The sequence below is a fragment of the Tamandua tetradactyla genome, chromosome 4 (genome assembly GCF_023851605.1).
Source record: "Tamandua tetradactyla isolate mTamTet1 chromosome 4, mTamTet1.pri, whole genome shotgun sequence".
NCBI classification, from domain to species: domain Eukaryota; kingdom Metazoa; phylum Chordata; class Mammalia; order Pilosa; family Myrmecophagidae; genus Tamandua; species Tamandua tetradactyla.
In genome coordinates, this window is record NC_135330.1 from 10,760,417 (window position 1) to 10,784,733 (window position 24,317).

Sequence of the window (24,317 nt, forward strand, 5' to 3'; positions counted from 1 at the left end):
GGGCCCCCAAAAGAAACTCAAAGTGGAATATGCAACTGAAGGAAATAAGAGAGGGAGGATATCAGGAGAAAGGAAGTTCAAGGCATAAAAATAGTGAGTACAGAGGTCCTGAGTTGGGACTATGAGTGATGTGTTTGAGGAATACCAAAGCCACTGTGGTTAAAGTGGATTTTGCAAAAATTGCGGTAGGAAAATTTGTGGTATTAGGCAGAGTCCAAAACCAGACTTCACATAATTTGGATGAGATAAAGGCAACATTGAAATAGAAGGAGAAATAATGATTTATTTAATAAATACTATAATTTATATATGTTTGAAAAAGTAAAGTTAGGTCCCTACTTCACATAGTTAAAATTTTCCAAACAGTGAAGGTGTAAATCTGAAACCAAAGCAGTAGAACACTGCCCTGCCTCGTACCCAAACCTATGCAATATATTAAGTAAATATAAAGCAAAACTATGAAAGTATTATAAGAAATTATAGACTAGAATATTTGTATAACATACTAACATGGTATGATAGAAGATGACAGAGAGTCAAGAAGCGAAGAAGGGAAAAAATTGAGAGATTTAGCTGCACAAAAACTAAATCTCCATATCTTAAAATTCATTGGAAACAAAAAGTAAAGTGAAAGATTGGAAAAAACATTTGCATCACGTACGATACAGAATTGCTTAAAATACATAGCACTTGATCATGGTTTTGAGAGGGGCCAGAAATTGACTAGGAGGTGTTATGAGGGAACTTTCTGGGGTGATAGAAATATTCTATATCATAATAGGGGTTTAGGTTAATTGAGTGCACGCATTTGTCAAATTGATGGAACTGTGCACATAAAATCTGTGCATTTCACTGTATATAAATTATAACAATAAATAGTTCATACAAAAGCTATAAGAAAAAGACAAATGATCACATAAAAAAATAAGCAAAAGCTAAACACAGGAAACATGTAAAACTACAAATTAGGAATGAATTTATGGAAAGATGCTCAACTGCCTTAATAATTTAAAATATATAAATTTCAATAGCAATGATGTATTTTACCCAGAAATTGATTCTCTCCTGCGCTGTTGGTAGTCATGTAAATTGATACAACCTTCCTGGAGAACAATTTAAGAGTATTTAAGAAAAACATCCAATATGCATAATCTGAAATATAGTACTCCCAGATTTATAAATTTATCCTTCAGATAAACTAGGAGTGCATAAATATTATTGTATAAGACATTTATTTTAGCACTGTTTTATAATATAAAAACTTTGGAAGTCATCTTTATGTCCATCAATGGTGGAAAGGATTAAAATATATTGCAATTGTTATCTACCAGCAGAATACAATCCAACCTTTTAAAATAGTATAATATATCTACATATATACTTGAAAATATTTCATTATATACCTTTAAATAGGTATCTTTCTAAATATCTATTTATTTACATGTATATGTATATGCTTGTACAAAAAGAGAAAACTATCTGGAGAGCTATATTGTTGAGTTTTCAACAATAGTTACACCCACTGGTGTAAAACTATAAGGAACACTTTATCTTTTTACTTTATATAGTAAGTAGTTTTAATTTGTTAATACTAGATTGTGACTATTTTAAAATTAAAATAAAAATCCCCAATCATATTGAAGCCATATGTTTTCAAGAAGTTTATGAAAAAGAGAAGAACAAACATTCATAAAGTTGCAACAAATACAGAATTTTAGATGTGGTGGAACTTACAGAGATGATTTCTCATTATAAATATGGGGCATTAAGTTAATCTGGAAAATAGGTCACTAAAATTGAGTGTAGGTATAATTACTTTTTATGCAACTTAGTTTTAGTCCTAATTTGGGGACAGTGACCAAAAATGCACTGAATTGGGTATTTTAGGCAGAAATGGAGGGTCAGTGTAAATGGCAGGCCAGGTTCTGTTCTGTCTGTGCTGAGAAAGCATTTGGACAAAACGGCGGACACAGCTTTCTCCATAGAGCAGTTCTGCAAAATTACTAACCTTGGGTCCATACACTTTTTTTTTTTCACATGGGCAGGCACCGGGAATCGAACCCGGGTCCTCGGGCATGGCAGGCAAGCACTCTTACCTGCTGAGCCACCGTGGCCCACCTGGGTCCATATACTCTTAAGTGTCATTGTCTGTTCACCTTGAAAGCCCAAGTTCTTCTATCCTACCTTGTTTCTTCTTGACAAATAGAAGCAAGAGTACAGTTTGACCTGCCCCCAAGGAACCAGAAGGAACTGGGCTCCAGGAACATCGTCCTTCTCACTCCTGTGTCCGTGGTGGTTCTCTTGGAAGATCTGTTCAGGGCTTGTGCTGACTTCACTTCACGGTGGAAGAAGGAATCATCTCAGAGAGAAAAATCACCTTGGTGAGGTGAACTGGAAAGCTAGTTCCTCTTGAAGAACATACTGGGCCTGAGGTTGGGGTCAGGAATGGTTGTAAAAGAGCAGAATATTCTGCAACATTACATAACATCATCATAGTCCAGAGCTGTAGCCCTTGCCTTCTTCAGCATAGAGTAGATGGCTGGGGAGACCTGGAAACAAAGGCACCGCAGATGGGACCAGAGCTAAGGAGCAAAAAGAACATGCCTCCCTGAGGTCCCCTTCCCCTGGGAACATGGGTGCAGCTGATCATCGCTCACCCAGCAGCACATAATTTAGAGCCTCTTTGAAGACTGTGCCCCAAGAGCTGCATTTTCAAAGGAGCTGCGTCTCTCTGGTGAGCTACAAAATTGCTCCTATAAACTAAAAACGTGTAAAACATACACGGTCTTTCCTCATTTTCATGGGCTGTTGTCAGTTCCGTGGACTGTCATTATAATTTTAGATTCATAAACCAAACTCAGTGTATCAGTGGAGTTTACCAAGGGCTTGAATTCTGTCCTGAAATATCTGGCTACCCCGTAACACTTGATAAAATTGCAAAGCACCTACTGTCCTTGCACATAATCATAGAGCTGGGATAACTGCAATTTTCAGAAAGTATTTTGTTGCAGCAGTGATGTCCTGAGTTGTTTAAGGTTTGCAAGTTATTGATTTGTAATTATACAAATCACTATTAGCTTGGCTTCATTCAATATTAATTAGGTTTGCTGTGTATTGTTTAGTTAATCTTACAGCAGAGAGCAATGTATATATTGTTTGACAATATTTCAGTTAAAGATTTTCAAATAAATGCGTTTTTTAGACTATGCACTCTAGTTCAATCATAAATCATCCATATGCCAATTATTAACATAAGTATATATGTAGCCTCCAAAATTTCCTTTTATAGTATGTCTCTGTTGTTATAACTGATTTTTCCCCCCCGATTGTGTGGAGAGATAGGAGATAAACCATGGGATTTTATTCTTTTCTTAAGTGGCTATGATTTTTAACGTTCGAGAACCAGTTCCCAGAGGAAATTGAGAAGGAACATGGAGGAAAGAATAATAGGGACTCTAACTCACCTTATTTTCAATAAGTATCCTTGGTGATTCTGCTGTGGAGAAAGAGGTAAGTACTGTAAGATTCCACTTATATATGAAGTCTTGAAGTCCTTCCCTGAGCAGGCATTAGTAAAGTCTCCTTCCTCTCCCAGCAGATTTCTGTCGATTGATTTCCACTAATATTTTCTGTCTTGCTAATCTGCTTATTGCAAATAGGATTCCCTTACTGTGTGGAGGAAAATGGGCAACCTGGGAGTAGGGGGTGGGTCTTCCTGGCATAAAAGGAGGTCTTTATACCACTCAGCTTTGGGCTGGGCCCACCACGTGTAGGACAGGATGACAGCAAGATAATTAAGCAGCTGCGATGGGATGCTACAGGCAGGTGTGTCTACTCAAGGCAGGGACACAGAAGCTATTGGCTTGGGTGGTGACAAGATGTCTGGGGAGATATCAAGTAGGCCAAGTTAACATCAGTACTTGGCTCTCTTAGAGGCAGCTTCCAGACCAAAGGTCCATCTTCAGATCAGCACAGCAATGCTCAGTCAGCTCCAATAGTTGACATCCGGAGAACTCTGTCATACTGCCATGCACAGCCATTGATTATCCACTTGGTTCCAGGAAAGAGAAAGTCAGAGACAAATTCACTTCCCCATGCCTCACCTGCTGCTGATTCCTCTTCCTGCTGCACACAGTACACCAAAGAATAAACCTCGTCCCCCCTTACAACGTTCACTGAAAGAGGAGAAAGCAGGTATCATTGTAGTCCCCTCTTCCTGCCATTTAATTTACGCCATACCTACCCACCCAACACAGCTACGAAGACATGAGACACTGATTCGTAGAGGTGGCCAGGGCACAGCAAGGTCAGGTTGGACTAGCAGGTGTCACTTTCTTACCTGCTTCCCAGCTCTCTTTACCCACTTTGGCCCAGGTCATTTGGGAAACCTCACCATTTTCATATACAGACTGTGGCTGCACTGGGGAAGGTGAGTTGCAGTAACTGGAGTCTTGAGGTACAGGGCTGGGCAGACTCCTGCAAGCACAGAAACTCCTGCTATCTATCTGGGTAGCATCCAGCATCTCAGATATCCCAGATCCCACTGTCTGGCATGGTGAGTGAGACACTGAGGAGAGACACCTGTTAGAAAGGTCCCGAGTGAGCTACTAATCCATGGGGAAAGCAGCCCTTGGAAGACACAGGTGTGTGTCACAAACCCCAGCCCTAGGGAGGGGCACCAAGGAGTGTGCATGAGAGGGCACATTCCACGAGTATAAGGAGCTTATCTGACTGGTTCACTGTGGTTTTGCCTACACCCACAACAATGCCATTGACATAACAGGTGCTCATTAAATATTAAATGAAGAATCATTGATGTACCCACCCCAAGTGGCAAACAAGTGGCTGGACAGAACAAAGAACCTGACAAAGGGCCAGTGACAATGCTCACTCATATACATGCACCACTGAAAGAGTGATACTCTGATTCGGAAAAAGTATGATTGCTGTTGACATAAGAAATAACATGATATAAAAATGTATCACTAAATATTGATGGAAGTATTTTTTAAATCTTTCCCTCCTCTAAACCTCTAAAAAACATCATCAACAATTTTCCCAGTAAATTTGCTACTCTATCTTACATGATAGAGATATGTGTATACCTCACCTACCCTAAAATACTTTAAAACTCTCAAGATCTTTTCATATTTTCATACCTCTCAGCGCTTAATAGAATGACTTACAGACCCTCAGATATTGCTTAAGTAATTTAATGACGGCATGACCTTGGCCAAACCAATGTAACTTTCTTATTTCTGCAGCTATAAAAAGGATTTAAATAAATTATTTAATATATGAAATCTAAAGCAAGAGGAATAGCAAGTGAATGTTTGACGTTATCAGTGGGAAACTTCTGGAGTGACGGTTTGGGATGTAATATGAAAAGAAGTGCACAAGAGAGGGCAAATCAAATGTTTAAAAATGAAATTTCCTGCATTATCAGCACACACAGAAAGCAGAGGTCTCACCTGAGTGGGTCCCTGGCTGAACGCTTCCCTGCAAGTCAAACAAACGAGCACACATATCAATGGAGGGAGCCCTCTTTCTCAGGACCTTCGTACAGCCTCGTGTAGGCAACGTGCCCTGTGCCAGGATGCCTGTGGCTGCATCCCAGCATATGCCCAGAGGACATCTTGGTGGTAATTAATTTAGGCAGAGTTTTTATTTCACAGATAAAGAGAAAAGCCAGCCTCCCAAACCCTCAAAGCCAATTAGTACCAGAGCTAGGACTAGAACCCAAGTCTCCGAACTGTCAAGTCTGTTGTACTCATTGGTTTTGTTTCTGCAATCACACCAATCTTATCACAACAGGAGTCCTTGGAGGCATGGCCACAGCCATATTGTAAATGAGGTGAGGTGCCCAAAGATGCCAGGAAAGCTTGTTATTTAAATAAGAAGCTCACATTATCCTCTTTTGCCCAGGCTCCAACTTGCTCAGTGGAGAACAGGAGGCCAAGGTTAAGTAAGCAAACAAATATGTAATTTCCAGTTGTAATGAAGTCTGATGCTAAAGACTTGGTACTCTGATGAAGAATAATAGAAAAGAACAATCGTAGGCTGTATGGCCAGGTGAAGCTTCTATGGGGAAATAACATTTAAGCTGAAAGGTGAGAAAAATCCAGCCATGACAAGAATGTATGGTTGTGTGGACAAGCATTACAGGGAGACAAAAACACATGTAGCAATTCACACCAAAGTAAATAAGAACTTAATGCACTGACTTTAGTGCTGGGAGATGGTCAATATAGCTACAGCTATGAACTAGGTTGCTCTAGTGACAGATTATTTTTAATGGCTATATTTTTGTGTAAAAGATTAAATCATAGATGCACACAGTATCAACTGAACCTCAACTGATAACACATAGTGGGGAGTAGCTTTACTGAAAGCATTACATTCTTTCAATAAGTGAAGTCCCCGTTAACTGGATCCTTGGAGCAGACCTGTAGGCAGGGTCTGGGCTATATTTATATTTTATGGTATACATGTCACAAATCCAGTCTATTCGGTGAAAATCAAGGTCACAATCCCAATCTCCATAAATACTAACCTATTTTTCTCTTGACCCAGTAGCAAAATAATAGGGCCACAGTGGTGGTGCAAATGATGCCAAGCAGGGTTTCCAGGGCTCCAGAAGTAATAAAGTCCCTTCTCTCCTCTGTAGGCACTGAGGGGAGAGACCTGGGTGTGAGTCCCAAGGGAAGGGCTGGGGCCAAGAGGGCAGAGAACTTGGGTGTAGGGTGATGGCTCCAAATCTGCTCTTCCCAGGGGGCGTCTACTTACTTATCTCGGGACTTGAGACCTGTTGTGTTGATGAGAAGAGAAAGACACACAATGCTTGTGTGCTCCATACCTCTCAGATGCATCATCCAAGACAAAACCATCTACAGAAGCCCCATCTTTGGTGTCACACCCCTGGAAGCATTGTGGCATCCGAGATACTCTCTCGGGTGCTGGGAAAAGGACATGGACTGAGAGAGGCCTATAGCCTGAGCAGTACCTCTGATGTTGAGTGTCACCACCTCACTGCGCTGGGCCTCCAGACCATTAGCAGCCTCACAGAAGTAGTTTCCAGAATGTTCTATGGTCAAGGAGAGGTTGACAGACACTCCTCCTCCAGAAGAGACTGAGCTGTTTCCCAGGGTGACGCCCTCATGGTAAAACTGGTACAGGATGGGGGGAGAGCCCCTCTGGGCCTCGCAGTGAAGCTCTACCACGTCCCCCACCTCAGCCTGGGCGCTGGGTGTCCAGAGGGTGAGGATGGGGCGAGACGCTGGAGCTGACAAGGACAGGGGGACAGTCAGGGGGGGTCTCTGATGATACAACTGACTCATAATCCCTGCCCACAGAGGCTCAACCCCATCTGAACTTCCTGCGCTGGGTACCCCAGGGAAGCATCGAGAGTGTGAGTTGTGCTGGCTGAGATGAAGAGGAATGAAACTTACTTCTGACAGTGACGCTCACCAGCCCACTGAGGCTGAGGCCATAGCCATTATCAGCTGCACAGTAGTATCTCTCAGCATCACTCTCCCTTGCAGCTAGGATCTCAAGCTCTGCTGTCAGGGAACGCTGGGTCTTCATTCCCAGGCTTAAACCCAGGGCTCCTTTGTACCAGAGGAAGGTGATATATCCTGTACCCTTGGCAGCCGAGCAGACAAGGACCAGCTTCTTTCCCTCCATCACCTGTCCCTCTGGGGGTCGGGTCTGCAAGTTCACATCGGAGACGGGGATTCCTGTGTGAATAGAAGATAACATGGAGAATCCTCAGTAGAGAAGCCTTCAAGGACAGGGAGAGAGTGTGACAGTCCTAAAAGCAAAGACCTCTGGTAAAGTCAGTGATTTATGTAGTTTAAGGGAAAGAATACAAAGATCTTTGCTGATATGGAGTTGGCATTGGCTGGTTGATGTGGCAGAGTAGGAAGACAGAGTAATATTGTTATGTAAGATGTGGCATTACTGTTCTCCTCCCTAGATCGATGCGACTCCCAGAGCCTGGAGCTTTCAAGCTTCTGTTTTTCAAGGCTCAGTGGTCCGGTGCCTATGAGCCCAGGTTGCAAATCAAACCACCTGGGTTTGAATGTTGTTTCCAACTCTTACTTGCTGTGTGTCTTTCATAAATTATTTAACTTCTCTGAGACTCAGTTTCCCATCTGGTCTTTCCAACAAATGGGGCTGAGACAACGGGACACCCACATACAAAAAAATAAATGTAGACACAGACCTTATTTCTTTCACAATAATTAACTCAAAAATGGATCCTAGAGCTAAGTGTGCAATGCAAAACTATGTGACTTCTAGAAGACAGCATAGGAGAGAATCTAGGTGGCCTTGGACTTGACAAAGACTTGTTAGATACAACATCATGAAAGAGAAAGCTGGTAAGTTGACTTCATGAAAGTTTACCATCTCTAAAGTGGAAACAGCAATAATAATTATCTCATGCAGTTCCAGGATTCAGTTAGAGGCACTAGCGCAAGGCCTGCTGCACTTAGTGGTTCATGAAGATAGCTATAATTTCTTTCTGTTGTGTTTTTTTTTCTACTAGTGTGGATTTTTGAGTGAGTCTGGGAAAGCTCAGACTTCTGGAAGCATTGGACATTTGCTTTATGCCACAGTGGATGCATCTTTGTCTGAGAATGAGAGAGGATATTGGACGTGTCAACCCTGAAGTACGTAGTATGGTTCGGGATCACAAACACTCTCTTTTTTTTTTTTTTTTTTTGTCTTTCAAAACAAGCCCCAATTTCTCTTTCTCTTCCATCAACTCTTCTCTAGTAGTGTGCTCCATGCACTTCTTCCACAAAGCTTTATCTTACCACCTCCAGATTTCTCCCTTCTCTGCAGCTATTATTGGCCAATCCTATACAATATATCCCATACATTTTACCCTAGTTTTTAGAGTGCTGATTGGACACAACTTCTCATAGTCAGGAGTCATGCATTACGCAGCTGTTTCCCCATTCCCTCCAGCTCACTGTGGGTATCTGTGTCCTAAAGACTCCTCTTTCCCCCGGTGAGAACAGCAAGGATAAGGGAAGATTCCTAGGGACCCTGATTGAGGGAGGCTCAGGTACTGCTCTAGAATCGCTGCAGTTCCTGCAGGCACAGAGCACAGCCAACAAGGAGGACTGGCCTCGTGCCCTCACTCCGCACCCTCCTTCTCAGCCCACGCTGGCCGACTGGCCCCACAGGCACTAACTGTGGCTAGATCTGGCTCCGAATGACCTTGGACACCACTGTCTATGACTCACGTCAGTAAGACCCCAAGACTTTCCTCTGCAGGGCCACAGCCTGGAGCTCCAGGGACCTGCTCCAGGAGGACCTCGGCAGAAGGGAAACTGAAGTTGTGCATCTGACTTCTGTGGAGGTAGCCCGGTCTCGCAGGGCAGGGACACTGAACTTGCCCCCTAGAGAGAAACATCGGACACACGTTCCAGGGCACTCAGACTTAGAGTTCCTGGTGAAAAAGCACTTTGTGTTCTCAGCATTTGCAGACAAGACTCAATGACAGCCGGGTGGACACACAGACCATCCCTCATGCCACCTGTCCACAGTGGCCCACGGGCTTTCCTTTGACATGAGCCCACTCTGCTCGGCCCCTGCATATCCAGCCCCTGTGCAGGAGCCTCTCCTTCCAGAATACAGGTGTTATCTTTGGCATGGATCTTTTTGAAGTTTTTGTTCTTTCCTGGAGACAATGCAGCAATATTGACCACCATCATTGTAGGTGGCATTGGTGATGGTGAAGCCTGACTTTCTAGTAAAAGTGAGAACATTTATTTCATCCTTGTTGTAAGTCATAGTGGTTATTTTGTTCTGTTCTCTTTCCTCTGACATCTCAGAACCACACCTTCTCACTCAAAGAGGAGTGTGAAGGATCTGCCGGAGGATCCGCCAGTCTGGAGAACACTTAGGACATCTTGATTCCCTCTTTGATGGAGGTCTCCTGCCCCTATTATTAGTATTTCTAATGGAAAGAACAGGCATGAACTTACCTGCAAATGTGCTATACCCACAAAGCCACATAGCCCAACTCCCCGGCTCTGAAACTTCTATATGCACCTCTGTAGAAGACATTATATAAGGAGCAAATTCAACCCCATACATGAAGCCTCAGGGATATATCCCTTCTTGCCTTAGGGGCTGTTTTCTGGATGAATAAATGTGGATAAAGTTGTGTTCTACTCTTACCGCATTGCCTTATCTCCCCCAGCGGCCCATCAAATGTCACAATTTCACAGTGATAGCGTTTGTCTATCTAATGCTCATGGCCTCTGCCCTGCAGGAAATTTTAGGAATTTTCCTAAGACAACCCTCCTTCTCTCCTCAGTATGGAAATGCCAAGTGCCCTGGATTATGAGGCGATGAGTTCTGGTCAGACATTTGTAATCTCTAAGTTTTCCTACTGGAATGCTTTTTCCTGAGACTTTCTAAAATTAGTTCCATCTATGGCACCAGAATGTTTGCTTTGTACTGGGCATGGGATACCCTGAACATTAGAGTCATTTTTTCTCTTTGGAAAATTATGGTCCCCAGAGGAGTGACCTGGCTTTTGGAGCCAAGCAGAGCGACAAAAGAACATTTAGTTCCCTGTATCTCACTCCTCTGAATGGGGCTGAGGGGACGAGGCAGAGCTCAGAGTATAAAAATGAACAGGGCCTGCTGCAAAAAGGATTAGAGCTCAGTCTTGCAGCTCAGAGCCTGTTTCAGGAGATGCTCAGGAAGCACAGACCACCTGGAAAATCCCAGGGGGCAGAAACTTTGTTTCTTCATTCTTTAGGTGGCTTTTGATTCCTGCTTAGGTTAGGTAGAATTAGCACATGGCTTTCTGAGGGTAAAAGTGGGGCCAGAATAAACACATAGGACATGAGTGAGACTTGGGCAAACACCAGGTGAGGAACCAGAAGGCTGGATGGGGTCTGGATCTTGTCGTAGGAATTCCTAATCCATCAGAGCCTGCAACTTACGTTCCTTAGTGCTGAGGTTGCAGGGCACCACTTTTAACCCTGTGGTTAGTATTCTATGCAGGAGACCCATTCTCACATTATGTTTAAACATGCTTTAGTGAATTAGTGAATGATTCTCTACAGGGGGAAAATGTCCTCCTCTCCACATCTAAGTCAGGCAGGTCTTTGAAGAGGATCAGAATGATGACATGAGTTTGCAAAAGCCAGAGTCCAAGAGAAAAAATGTGCACGTTAGCAGTTGTGGCAGCAGAGCAGGGCTGAAGACCAGAAGGAGGCGGTGGTCCCACTTCACGTCCCATGTGGCTGATGACTGACTGTAATGTTCTCCACAGATGTCCAACATCCCTGATGGAGCACCCAGATGGGGAATACATAGGGCCCTTAGAGCCCTTGAAGCTGGGAAGATAGAGGTCTTCTAGCACCAATCTTTGGCACCCTCTGCTTTTCCTGTGCAGATGCCATCTCTCTTTCTATGCTGAGACGTCCCAGGAGGAAGACTGTGGTCTTGAGAAGGTCAGCCCTGCTCACCCAGCAGAACAGGCAAGTGTCGGCTGCAGAGACTGGTGTGAACACAGAGGAGACGGGGCCCAACACAGCCGCTGGCATTTGTACGTCTCAGCAGCTGTCGCACGGATGGGTCTTGGATGGCCAGGGACTGCTCGGACAGCTATCTGCAGACCTTCAGTGTTGATTCAGGTCACAAGGTATGCACAGACCATGAAGAAGAAAAGGAAGTGCAACTCACCCTTTGGTTCACAAAGTAGAGCTGGAAGAGAACTCAACAGAGGTCAGTACACAGCAGTAGATCCCAAACATTTGCAAAGTTTAATTCCTCCAAGCGTTTTCTCTATTGTCCACCCCACTTCTCTCATGCTCTCCCCACTCTCTACCTTCCCTCCTCCTTCACTGTTTCTCCTTCCTTCCCTCTCTTCCTCCTTACATTGCCCTCCCATTCTTCCTTCTCTCTTATTGTTCCTTTTCCCACCTTCCACATCATCTGCAAAACATCCCCCCACAAAACAACACATGGCTCTTTTTTAGGATCATAAAGTCGTTTTCAGTAACTTTTCTCAGCTGTTAGGAGATGCTGCCTTTGCTCTTAGCTACTTAGCAGCTCCTTTCTTCAAACCCCTCACTCCCAGCTGGTCCATCTACCTCTAGACCCACTGCCTCATGGTAGCCACAAAATCAGGCAAGAGAGTAGAGGAGCTCATCTTCAAGGCAGGGTACACCTTTACCAACTTCAGGTCAGAGTTGTCTTAAAATCCAGAGAAGGAATTCAGATTTCTCCAAAGATGCTCTCTTATAACAAGAAGCTGACCATTGACCATACTATTATTATGTAATGGCCAAGAGGGGGATACTCTGCATAAAATGTAGGTTCCGTAACCAAATGGCCGAGATTTGAGTCACTTGTCTGCACTTTAGTTTTCTTCTCTGTAAAATGGATACTAATAGTACCTACTTCACAGAGCTTTAGTGAAGATTCAGTAAGCAATACCTATAAAATGCTTAGAATAATGCCTAGAATTTAGTTACCACTCAAGTAATATCCTCTATTATTATCTCTTTCAGACTGTGCTTCGTCCTAAAGTTTTAAGTTAAATGCTTATTTGAATAATTATTTCCTCAGGTAGGAGAAGGGGAGCAATGTGGCCTAGTATTTAAAAATCATGTTTTATTTACTCAATGTTTGAGTGTTTACTATAGGCGAAGCTTTGTGCATGGCACTAGGTTGAGGGAGTGAATAAAAATGATAGTCTTTGCTGCCAAGAAATTAACATTCTAGTGGAAAGAGAGCCAATTCACAAATAAATGTATAATATGATTTCAGGGAATGATAAATGCTGTAAGAAAACAAATCAGAGGAAAAAGTCATAACTATTTAGTTAGGATAAGAAATTGATGAGTAATCTGATTGAAATCAAGAAAATGAGCCTCCTGAATATTTGGAAAAAGCATCACTGGCAGAGGAAACAACCAATGCAAAGACCTGGAGGAGAGAAGGGACTTGTCTGTCCAAGGAAGAATAAGAAGCATATGCCCTTGGAACCGAGTTGGTGGGAGACAGAGATAGATATTAGAGTGTGAGAAGTAGGCAGTGGCCACTCGTGGGCAGTTTTGTGGACTTGGTAAAAGGCTTGGATTTCATTCTAGATGTAGATGGTAGACATTTAACTTGCAGAAATGTAAGTTAAATTCTGATTTAATTTACCTTTGTGTAATACCACTCCTAGGCTGTGAGAACAGAGTGGAGAAGTGAAGAGAAGCAGGGAGACAGTGGGGCAGAGAGTTTGTCTAGAAAAGGAAGGATCGTGGCTTTAATGGGCAGTACTGTTGCTATGAACAATCAGATTTCAGTATAAATTTGAAGGTAGGATCAACAGGAATTACTTATGGATCGAGTACAAGGTGTAAAAGAAAGAGGGGAATCATATCTGACTCCTAGATTTTTGGCCATAGCAGCAGAAGAATAGTGGAGACATTTACTGAAGTTGTGAAGCAATGGGATGGTGGTGGTGTAAGGTCAAGAGATCTGTTTGTACGTGTTGAGTTTAAGGTGCCTACTAGACACTTGAGTGGCAGTGGAATACATGAAAGGTGTTCAAAGGAGGGGTCAAAGCTGTAGAAATAAACTTAAGGTTAACTTAAAATGTCAAATAAAGTGACCAGCTGTCACTTGGGGAAGGGATCATGGATGGAGAAGAGAAGGTTAGGTACCAACCTGGGAAGGAACAACATTCCTTACTAAAAGGAATGATGGCTGAGAAGCAGCAGGCATTGAGTTAGAAGGAATGTAGTGAGAATCGTGTTTAAAATGCTAAGTAGAAATACGTTTTAAGAAGAGGAGGCACGTATAGGTTCAAACCCCAAAGAATGGAAGAGGGGGGTTAAATAAATATCTCCACACCAATGCTCATAGCAGCCTTACTCCCAATGGCCAAAAGACAGAAGCAACCCAAGTGACCATTAATAGACGAATGGACAAACAAAATGTGGTGTATACACAATATTTGCAGTTCTCACTTAATCTCACCTTAACCTACCTGCTAGATCTTCTAGAATAATTTTAGAAGGTATGGTATTTGTAGCCAAGATTTCCCTCAGGTATAAACAATGGTTGTTGACTTAAACATGGAAATTTTCTACCTTTCTGAGAAAAAATTCTTTCATATCTCTGTTCCTAAAGGTTTTTTTTTAACAGGAATTGAAAATAAGTAAGGAATGCTGAATTTAAATAGATCTCTTCACAGCATTTATAAAGCTGATCATAGCCTTTTCCTACTTCAGCATTTTGATATGATGAATTATATTAACACATTTCCTTTCATTGGTGCATATTTGCATTCCTTGAATAAACTGTATTTGGCTTATGGTAAGTAAATAAACAAAAAAACAAAATGTGATTTTTACATACAGTGGAACATTACTCAGCCATAAGATGGAATGAAGCTCTGATACATGTGACAATATGGATGAAGCTTGAAGACATCATTATTGAGTGAAATAAACCACACACAAAAGGACAAATACTGTATGATCTCACTAATATGAAATAATTAGAATATGCAAATACATAGAGGCTGACAGTAGAGGAAAGTTTGCCAGGGGTGGGGAGTGATGATGGAGAATTGATGCTCAATGGGTACAGAGTTTTTTAAGCAATGGAAAAGTTTTGGTAACGGTTAATAGTGATGGTAGCACAACATTGTGAATGCAATTAACAGGGCTGAATTGGACACTTGGAAGTGGATAAAATGGGGAATTTGAGGTTTTCTATATGTTGCCACAATAATTTTTTTAACTAGAGGGAAGGATTCCGGCAAGAAGTTGAAATTGGAGAAGCTGGGTTCACCCCAGCTCTGTACAACAATGAGAGATGAGATAGAAAAATGACTGGGACAGTGGTTCCAGGGTGTGAGTAATTATAAAGGGTCTTCTATCCTACACAGGAGGCCCTTGGAGAAATTGGGACAGAGAAAATGGGGTGAGTGTGCTCGGTCATGACTCCGCCTACCCCTGCAGCTGGCTCAGAACTTCCCTTCACCTCCATAGCTGGGAGCTCCTGTGGTGAACTTGGAAGATAATAGAAATGCTTTTCCTGTGCACAGACTCCACTAAGCCAAGGTGTAGTGCTTGCTTCCTGCCTGTGACATGCTGCTACAGAGGGACACCTGGTTCTTGTTTTAGCAAAGACTGGGGAACCCTTCCCCAGAGAGGAGGGGGAGACATAGAGTGGTGCCAGTCCAATGTCCAACTAGTGAAAGAGACTTGTTTGGGTCCTGATACTGCTCCCCTTCCGGCACGGAGGCCCAGAGACTGCAGGTGTGCGTGTATGGAGAGGTGAGACCCAGGAAGCCGGCCCAGCTGAGTGCCCTGACTGGCCACTGGACATTGCACCTATGCTCAGGGACAGGTGGGCCTGAGGGGATGAGAAGACTCAAGAGCGCCACGTGCTGGGAAGAAGTGGAAAGTGCAGTTTGACAAATTGCCTATTTGCCTAGCTCTCAAGTAAAGCCTGCAGAACTGCAATTGCTCCTGAAGATTAGAAACCTGGTTTCCAGGGGAAGGAATGACAAACCAAATCCAAAGGGGGATCTTCAAAGCGAAAGCAAGTAGATTCAAAATCTTAGATGAGGGGAGGAAATTTCCAAAATAACCTTCAAAAGAACCTTATTAAGACATTAAAATGCTCCACTTACAATAGAAGATCATAAAGCATGTGACGATCCAGGTAGGTTTGGCTCAGCCAAATGACCAAATTAAATTATCCGAGGGGACACAGAATTTGGAGCAACTAAATAAGGTCGTTCATCGTGACATACAGGGTATCAAGAAGACACTGGAGGAGCATAAAAAGAATTTGAAAGAATAAATAGAAAAACATCAGTCATCACAGAGATGAAAAATACTGTAGACCAAATTGAAAGTATATTAGAGACGCGTTGCAAGAGATTTCAAGAGGCAGAAGAAAGAATATGCAAATTAGAAGACAGGACAATTGAACGTTCAAAAGAACAAACGGCAAGAAAAATGGGGGGGAAAAATGCAACTTGACCTCAGGGACATGACAAACATCATGAAGTATACAAATGTAAGAACTACTGGTGTCCCAGAAGGAGAAGAGGAGACTGAGGGAATAGGAGCCTAGTTGAAGATACAATGGGGAGAAACTTCCCAACCCTTATAAAAGACATAAGCATCCAAACCAAACAAGCCAATGAATCTGAAATAGAATAAACCCAAAAAGGTTTACCCCAAAACATATACTTATCAGAATGTCAAATCTTGAAGAGAAGCAAAAAGTCATGAAAGCAGCAAGAGAAAAGAGATTGTTACATACAAGGGAAACCACGTAAGACTGCGTTCAGACTACTGAGCAAGCACCATGGATGTGAGAAGGCAGTGCCATGATATATTTCAGATTTTGAATGAGAAAGACTTCCAGCTAAGAATTCTTTATCCTGCCAAGTGGTCCTGCAAAATTAAGGGAGAGATTAAAATCTTCACAGATAAACAGTGGCTGCGAGAATTTGCCAAAAGAGACCTAACCTATAGGAAATATTAAAGGGAGCTCTGGAGACTGAAAAAAAAGACAGAGAGGGAAGTCTAGAGGATGGTACAGAATTAAAGTGTATTAGCCAGGATAACTTAAAGGATAAAAGTAAGAGAGGGAAAAGAATGTATAGATCTGACAAAGAAAAATTATAGTCAGGTATAGTGATATTAGATAAAATATTTTCCTGAAATAAAAAAATTGAAAATGTTCAATAACGTAGGTCATTACTATAGTAAAGTTAATATTTATAATAACTTTTTACTCGATATTTTGAGAACATACATAGTTTTGATAGCTAATCAAATAGTATTTGATAGTGCTTAATATTTAAAATTTAAGAAACTCTGATATCTGTATCTGTAGGTTTTTTTCCTTGCTTACTTTAATTTTGAATTGATTTATGAGATATATTGTACAAATACTGGCTTAACAATGATTATTTAGATATTTTGTTTAAATATGCCTATGGGTAAGACATACATTGGTTAAGATTTTCATATGTTAATTGTGAAAACATTTTATCTTTATATTTTTGTGAAAGAGAAAACTTGAAAATGTTCAGTAACACAGGTCATTACTACAGTAACATTATTTGTAACAACTTTCTACTTGATATTTTGAGAATGTTGGAGTTATGACAGCTAATCAAATGGCATTTAAGTCAATGTTTAATATTTAGAATTTTAAAAACTCTGATATCTGTATTTCTAGATTTTTTCTTTGTTTGCCTTAATTTTAAATTGGTTTACGGAAGTTAATGCACAAACACAGTCATTACAATGATTCTTTGGATATTTATTTAAATATGCCTGTATATATGCTAACTAATTTTTGGTGGTTCTAAATGTGTTGTTTGTTTACTGAAATGAAAATATTTATTAAACACTACCTTAAACACTTTTTATTAAAATAAAAAGTAGACGGAGTGATCAACCATGTCAAATGCCCCTGAGAGGCTGAATAAAATAAGAAATGAAAATTAACTGCTGAATGAAACAACATGAAACTGGTTGATAATTTTAGCAAGAACAGTTTCAATGGAATGATGGGGATAAAAGACGATTGTAGAGGATTCAAAAAAGATGAAGAAAAACTGTAGGGACAGAAAGTAGTTTCTAGGGCTTAGAAATGGGGGAGGAGTGAGGGCACAAGGGAATTTTTTGACATGGTGGAAATATTCTGTATTTTGGTTGTGGTGTTTAGTCATGACATGACTCTAAGTATTTTTTAAAACTCATAGAGTTATATGTCAAAAAAAGTAAATTTGATTGTAATTAAATTAAAAATGAATTTCTAAAGCAAAGAAAGGTGGAGATGTAGCAAACACAGCAACTTGCTGAAAACTTTGAAGAGGGAGACAGAGAAATGATGCAGAGGATGGAGGAAACCATCAGACCATATTTCTCTTTTGTTTTGTTTTTTCTCACCATTCCCCCAGGGGACTTTGCAAATACTTTTTTATTCACTGTTCAAATCTGTTTTTTAAGGGGAAAGGGCCTGTAGCCCAGAAATATTTTGATGATGGAGAAAAGTTTTAGGGAAAGCAAGAGGGCCTGATACCCAGTGTCATGGTGCAGATTCTTGTCTTCGATAAGACGAGGGACAATCTCTTCAAGGAAGGGGAGAAAAACAAATGATGTAAGTTCAGATGTGGGGGCTTGGTAGCTATGGCGATAGGAAGACGAGGGAATTTTCTTCTTATTGCTTCTATTTTCTCAATGAAATATGAAGTGGGGCCATCAATTAAGAATTAGAAGGGAGAGCTCAGAGGAGAAAGAAGAAGACATGGAAAAGTGCACATCCAGACCAGGAGGGCACCGGTTCTGAGAGGGTAGCCGAATAACCCACACGGCTCATGGCCCCTCTGAGATCTGAAGTCTCAGATTTAAAGATAAATCATCAGCATTAGGCCCTTAATTTAAAGTCACATCCAGCTACTTTGACACAAATGTAACCTATACGGAAAAGTGTGATAATCAGGGAATGCTTTGGGGGAAGAGAGATGAGTGTGCATGAGAAAGGAGGAGCTGGAGTGGAGTAATCGATGATGAAAAAGGGATCCTGGCCATTGAAGACATGTTGAAGATGGGCTGCTAGAGGAAGTGAGCTGCGAATACCGTGGCATAGCATGGGGGTGGGGAGAGAGGAAAATCAAGATTTTGGACGGGACGTTTGGTGGTGGTAAGCGCTAGGGTTGGCAATGGGGGTGGGGGCTGAGGCAGGATAAAGGGAGATCATATCGATAGTAAGAAAGACAAGGAATTGAGTGGCCAATTTGTTGTATGGATCATCCTTATGGCTGTTAAACACATCAAGGACAAGGTGAGAATTAGTGGTGGAAGGGAAGACAGAGGCAGTGATCACTTTCTAGGAGTTAAAAAGCGGAATGATAGAATTCTTCAAGGCTCGTCTGACTGAGCCCTCAGTTGGAAGAGGTGATCTGAGCGTTCCCAAGCGTCCCGGAGCCTCCCCAGGCAATAATTTCCCTGAAGAGCCCCCACCGTCTTCCAGGAAGCAGGCTCCAGTGTGGAAGGATCCCTCATCCTGCTCAGAGTTGGCCTACTCACCCCAGATCAGCAGCAAAAGCCGGAGCAGCATGAGGGCTGGGTCCGGGACTGTAACTGGAGCTGTCCTCTCATCAAGGAGAGATCCCACTCAGAGTCAAAAGACAGCAGCTTGTCAGAGGTTTGAGGAAGTCAGCATCGGAAGTCACACTTCAGCATGTCTGTAGAAATAGAAGAAGGAAGAGGGGCCCTCCAATGGCCCATCTTCATCTCCTCACCTGCAGAGGCTGACAAAGCTGAAGGCGCTCCTTTTCCTAGCTTAGTTCAATTTCTGCCACTTGGGAGTAATATCCCTTAATATATCAGAGCCTTCTGCAAGGTATCTCAGAAGAAGTTTCCCAAAGGCAGTTTCTGACTTTGATGTGAATCCCCCAGCCAATGGTCCTGTTGAAATTCGAATGGCATGCTTTTCATCTTTGATAAGGCCAGCCCCTAGAGTATGTCTAATCAGTACATACTATTGTTTCTCGGCAGCCTCTAGGATGGTCACACTATGCAAACACATCACTAAGTCAGGGGCTGATGGGGCTGCCACCCAGATTCTGCATAATGTCTGACAGCTGTCACGTATTATTTGCACAGGATCAAGCTATTCAGACAGAGGGCAAGCTTTCATATTTAAACTGTCACAGTGTAGAAATAAGTGAGCATGGAATAGCTGAAAAACAAAATCATAGGCAGTTACCATCTGAGAGATGCTTGAAAATGTAATACAGGAAATAAGCATATGCAAATTGGCTTCCGGGCATCTGGGGAGATTTCGCCATTATCACCTAGCACTTGAGAGTGCCCCTCTCCCCACCCCAAATCAGGATATCTATGATATCTCCCATTGCTTCTCTTAGCACATTGGGGCTACCAGTTCTCGGCACCCAAAACCTGTATGTGATGCAGATTGTGCATTACAGGAGAATGAGCAATCTTAATTCTCGATAATACCTTGAATCTCTCAGGATCTAGGATTAAGAAAAGCCAATGTGTGGAGACTCAGATATTAGAGGGCATGGAAAGGTGATATCTGGTAATGAAGGCCAAGTCCAAAGATGCAGCGAGAGCTCAAACAGGCGCTCGGTGCCACCACACTGGCAGCTTTAGGGTGCGATGCTGGGAAGCAGGCCAGAGGCTCTGGGGCAGTTGTTGAGGACAAGTCGTGTGTGCCCACAGCCTTGTGATTTGACTAGAGAAAGCTTGTCTGAGGCTGCTTTTGCCTAATTTAAAATTGTGTTATCATGGCAGAGCCTTTTCCTCAGTGAGAAACGGGGAGTCTTCTAAACCCAGGGCGAAAGGTTATGTCTTTGCATTCAGGGCGTTGGGTCACCCCTCCTTGCCTGTGCTCAGGTCATGTTCTGCTCCTATGCCCTCGCCGTTTCTTCAGATTAAGCCATCTCTCCCCTCCTTCTCCTGGCTGAAAGGCGGTGCATTATGTTTCAAGCTCTCAAACATGCTTATCGTTTATAATGTAACGGATGATACTTGCAAAAAATATATGTAACAAAAATATAAATTAGGAGATCCTATAGTGAAATGAAAAACCCTAAACCCACCTACCACAGCTTACGAACTAGAACATAACTGATATCATTGCATCTACTTGTGTGTGTGTGTGTGTGTGTGTGTGTGTGTGTGTCTGCATATTCCCAGGGGTGTTATCCTGAACACTTTGTTTGTATTTCTCTTGCTTTAACATAGATTTTTTAAAAATCAGCTTATTGCAATTTAGTACACCGTAAAGTGAACCCATTATAAATTGATTCAGCAACTTCAGACAAATATTTAAATCTGTGTAAATACAACCACAATCAAGAACTAGAAGACTTCCATCATCCTGAAAGGTTTCCTTGTACTCCATCCCAGTAAGACTGGGATTTGTCAGAACAAGAGTGGGACATGGCAAGTAAATAGCCAATGAAGCAAGAATGTATAAAGGAGGGACCAGATTTCTGATAATCCCACCCTATCCAAAAGAAGTAAAACCACTGACCCTATAAGGGACACGTCAGAGACACGAACTGACCAAGTATGATACTTCAAGGTGTGACCGTCATGCCAGAGAAGAGGACGGTATCTTCACTCTGGCTTTCAGAAAGGATGAAAGTTTCTACAGAACATGAAATAAAGTATCAAAGAGGAAAAAAAATAGGAAATTCAAGATTCTCCTATGGTATGTGTATAAAATCTGATTCTGGAGGTGGTGAGTGAAAGAGTGCACTGCAAAGCAGGAGAGGAATGTGAAAAGAGTTTTGTCTCTGGATCCACAATAGAGATAAGAATTTTCATAAGAGGATGGATCTGGAGCCTTTAAGGGGAAGGCAGCACCTTTTGCTCTGTGGAGCAGTGATGAGGGCACAGAGGAGATTTGAAATCAGGTAGAAGAGTCTTTAGAATGAAATACAGTGGCAAGGAGGGAGAAGAAAAGGGATCTACAATGCTCAGTGGCCATATCTAACAGGCTGGGGCTCGACTTCTGCAGGGAAAGCTAAAGGGAATAGTTGAGTTGGGGGAAGGAGATGCATCTTTATTCCTATATTTTATGGATGAGGGAAATGTGGTACAAAGAAAGAAGGAATCTATTTCAGGTCACTGTAGTAGACTGGATTACTGCTCCTAACTATTGCCCCCCTTTCTATTGGAGAATTATGTATGCCTGCCTGGTTTAGCTATGTGACATTCTTTGGCTAAAGTGATGTGAGTGTACAAGGCATGTGCTGCCTCCGAGTAGAAACTTTATTGCAATTGCATGCTTTGGCTTGGCTGCTCTTTCAACTTAGGTCCCAGAGTGAGATGACAGTTTCATAAAACAGACAGGATTTCCCCTCCATGCTACAGGGAAAAAAAAGAAAGAAAGAAAGAGAGAAAGAAAAGAAAGGAAAAAAGAAATGGAGGAGATGTGTGTTATTTGGTGAATTTGGGAGAAGCAGCTCAGCATGCCGGGCTTGGCGCCGTGCGGGTTTCCTGGTTGAGTCGCCAGCCCGTGGCACATTCTCATCTGCCTTTGTTAAAATAGAAGCGGTCTGTGGCTGCTGCAGACAGGTGAGCCCTGTGACTAAGATGATACATCTGCCTAGTTCGGTGCAAGGTGGCAGAGAACTCACCGAAGTCACACAGTTAAGCCACTTCCTCCAGTCATTTTCATTGTAAGACTGCATGATTCCTGTGACTCTCAATTTGTTCCGAGTGAGAAAGGGGTGTGATTTGTGTCTGAGAACAGCAGTAGGTAGCTATGCACTAATACTAAAGGCTGAGAATACAGAGACAAAAAGGGCCGATTTCATAGGTGCCAAGAGCTCCCAGTCTAGTAGACAAGAAAGACATCCAAGCAAATAATGTGCAGTGAAGTGTGATAAGCGTGATCACTGAAATCATCACAAGACACAGAGGTAACAGAGAGCAGAACCGAATTGAATTTATATCAGGAAGTGGGCGGGGTAAGAGAATTACACAGGGCTTTCCAGGGGAAGTCATGTCTGAGCTGCGTTTCCAAGGCTGAATGGGCACTCAGCCAGCTGACTAGACAGGGAAGAACATTCCAGAGAGAAGAGAGTGGGCACAGGCCTGAAGCCACGACATGGTTAGGCATGTTTGCTGAGAGATGTAGAATTTGATTCATGTGTGCTTGTGTTTACACAGAGCCAATTTTATTTTCTAATTTTAAATAGCCAAAATACGAATTCACTACCAACTACCTCATTTTGAATTCAGGGAGCATATATGCATAATGCATATGAAATTATGTGATTTCTGTACATTTTAATTGTCAAATTTAAATGGAATGAACTATATTAATGAAAACCCAAGTAATTGCAGTAACACTTGACTTAACCCATTTTTTTATTACAGAAGTTGTAGGTTTATGGAACAATCATGCATAAAATATATGATTACCATTTACCCCTATTATTAACACTTTGCATTGGTGTACGATATTTGTTACATTGGATGAAAGCACCATTTGATAATTGTGCTATAAACAATCCCTGGTTGATACATGGCAATGTAATTTGATTTTATTGAAACAAAAACATGAAGAAATGCTGACAGGAAATGAGGTGAAAGAGCCACAGACAGGGGCTGGGTCATGAAAAGGTTCATATACCATATTGAGGATTTTGGAATACATTCTCCAGATGATGAATGAGACCAAGTAGAGGCTGTGGCGGGCTGGAGAAAGCATTCTCCTTCTAAGGAGGCAGCTTCTACTCTGCTCCAGCTGCTCGTTGCTAGGAGGTCAAAAGGAAAGTGTTCTCAAGCCTTGGTGATCATTCAAGGAGGCCAGGATTTTGGAATTTTCTGTGAAATTTACCAAGTTTCAATATTCTAGACTGTGTAATGTCACAGCCTTGTGACCACTGCTCAAGAGGGTGGGGGGTGGGCAGGGGTTTGGTCATTGCCCAACTGGATTTATAGAGGAAGAATCCATAAGGGGATAGCTTGGAAATGATGAAGGATCCGAATTAAGAATAGGAATGGACTTCCGGAGAAGATGGTGGCTTAGTAAGACGCGCGGATCTTAGTTTCTCCTCCAGAACAGCTACTAGGGGAGTAGAAACGATACAGAACAGCTCCTGGAGCCACAACAAAGATCAAGAAGACAGAGCACCCCATTCTGGAACGGCTGACTGGCTGGGAGAACCCGCTCTGGTGAGATCGCCGAGGGGCGCGGGCTTCACCGGGCGGGGCGGCAAGCGGCCGGAGTCACTCCCTTCCCCCTTCCCGGGCCAGCTGGGAGAATTGGACAGGCGGTCCCCTCAAACCGCGGTGGCTGGCGCCCACACCACGCGCGGCCCCCCGGACCAACTGAGAGAATTGGATCGGAAATCCCCAGGCTGCGGAGAACGGTGACGGGGGGAGGGGGCCTTCCAAACCCGTGACTCCCCAGGAACGGTGCACTCTCCCGGGCGGGCCGCTGTGGCTGGCGCCCTCCCGCCATGCTTGGTGCCCCAGGCCGATTAGGAAATTCGGACGGGCGCTTTCCCGGGCTGCGGCGGCCAGCGACCCTCCCCGCTTTCGGACCCCGGGCCGGCTGGCACTCTTCCAAGCCGCTTCGGCTAGCGAACCTCCCGGACAGCGAGAGTTTTCCAAAGTTAAAGGACCCACAGCACCTTTTACTGGTGGGACCCGCAGACAAACATGGGCCACGAGCGCCACCTACTGGGTAGGATAAGAAAAACAGAACCCAGAGATTTCACAGAAAAATCTTCCAAACTTTGGGATCCAACACTGAGG

The 24,317-nt window shown here is 42.7% G+C and overlaps 1 protein-coding gene across 4 annotated transcripts; it reads right to left on the bottom strand.

Annotated features, from left to right (window-relative positions):
- Positions 1-650: 650 nt before the first annotated feature.
- Positions 651-19,207, bottom strand: LOC143680007 (Fc receptor-like protein 1). Of its 4 annotated transcripts, none has more exons than XM_077156566.1 (10): positions 19,098-19,207; positions 11,716-11,736; positions 7,449-7,736; positions 7,004-7,282; positions 6,554-6,670; positions 5,472-5,499; positions 4,394-4,476; positions 4,104-4,175; positions 3,465-3,493; positions 651-2,549 (listed from the first exon to the last, which is right to left on the bottom strand). In XM_077156566.1, the coding sequence occupies exons 1-10, from the start codon at positions 19,126-19,128 to the stop codon at positions 2,478-2,480; spliced, it is 1,020 nt and encodes a 339-aa protein (XP_077012681.1). In that variant the 5' UTR covers positions 19,129-19,207; the 3' UTR covers positions 651-2,477. The 4 variants fall into 4 exon arrangements, 3 of the variants coding, with proteins under 3 accessions (XP_077012681.1, XP_077012680.1, XP_077012682.1); XM_077156565.1 differs by having other exon boundaries at positions 3,465-3,496; XR_013174008.1 differs by lacking the exons at positions 651-2,549; positions 5,472-5,499 and having other exon boundaries at positions 3,463-3,496.
- Positions 19,208-24,317: the final 5,110 nt, after the last annotated feature.

Bases quoted from the DNA above. Each gene is read 5' to 3' on its own strand.
- LOC143680007 (XM_077156565.1), bottom strand. From the start codon at position 19,128: ATGCTGCTCCGGCTTTTGCTGCTGATCTGGG. The intron at 7,737-11,715 runs GTGAGTTGCACT...CTATTCACACAG, and splicing joins TCTACTTTGTGAACCAAAGG to GAATCCCCGTCTCCGATGTG. The intron at 5,500-6,553 runs GTTAGTATTTAT...TTTGACTTGCAG, and splicing joins CTGGGTCAAGAGAAAAATAG to GGAAGCGTTCAGCCAGGGAC.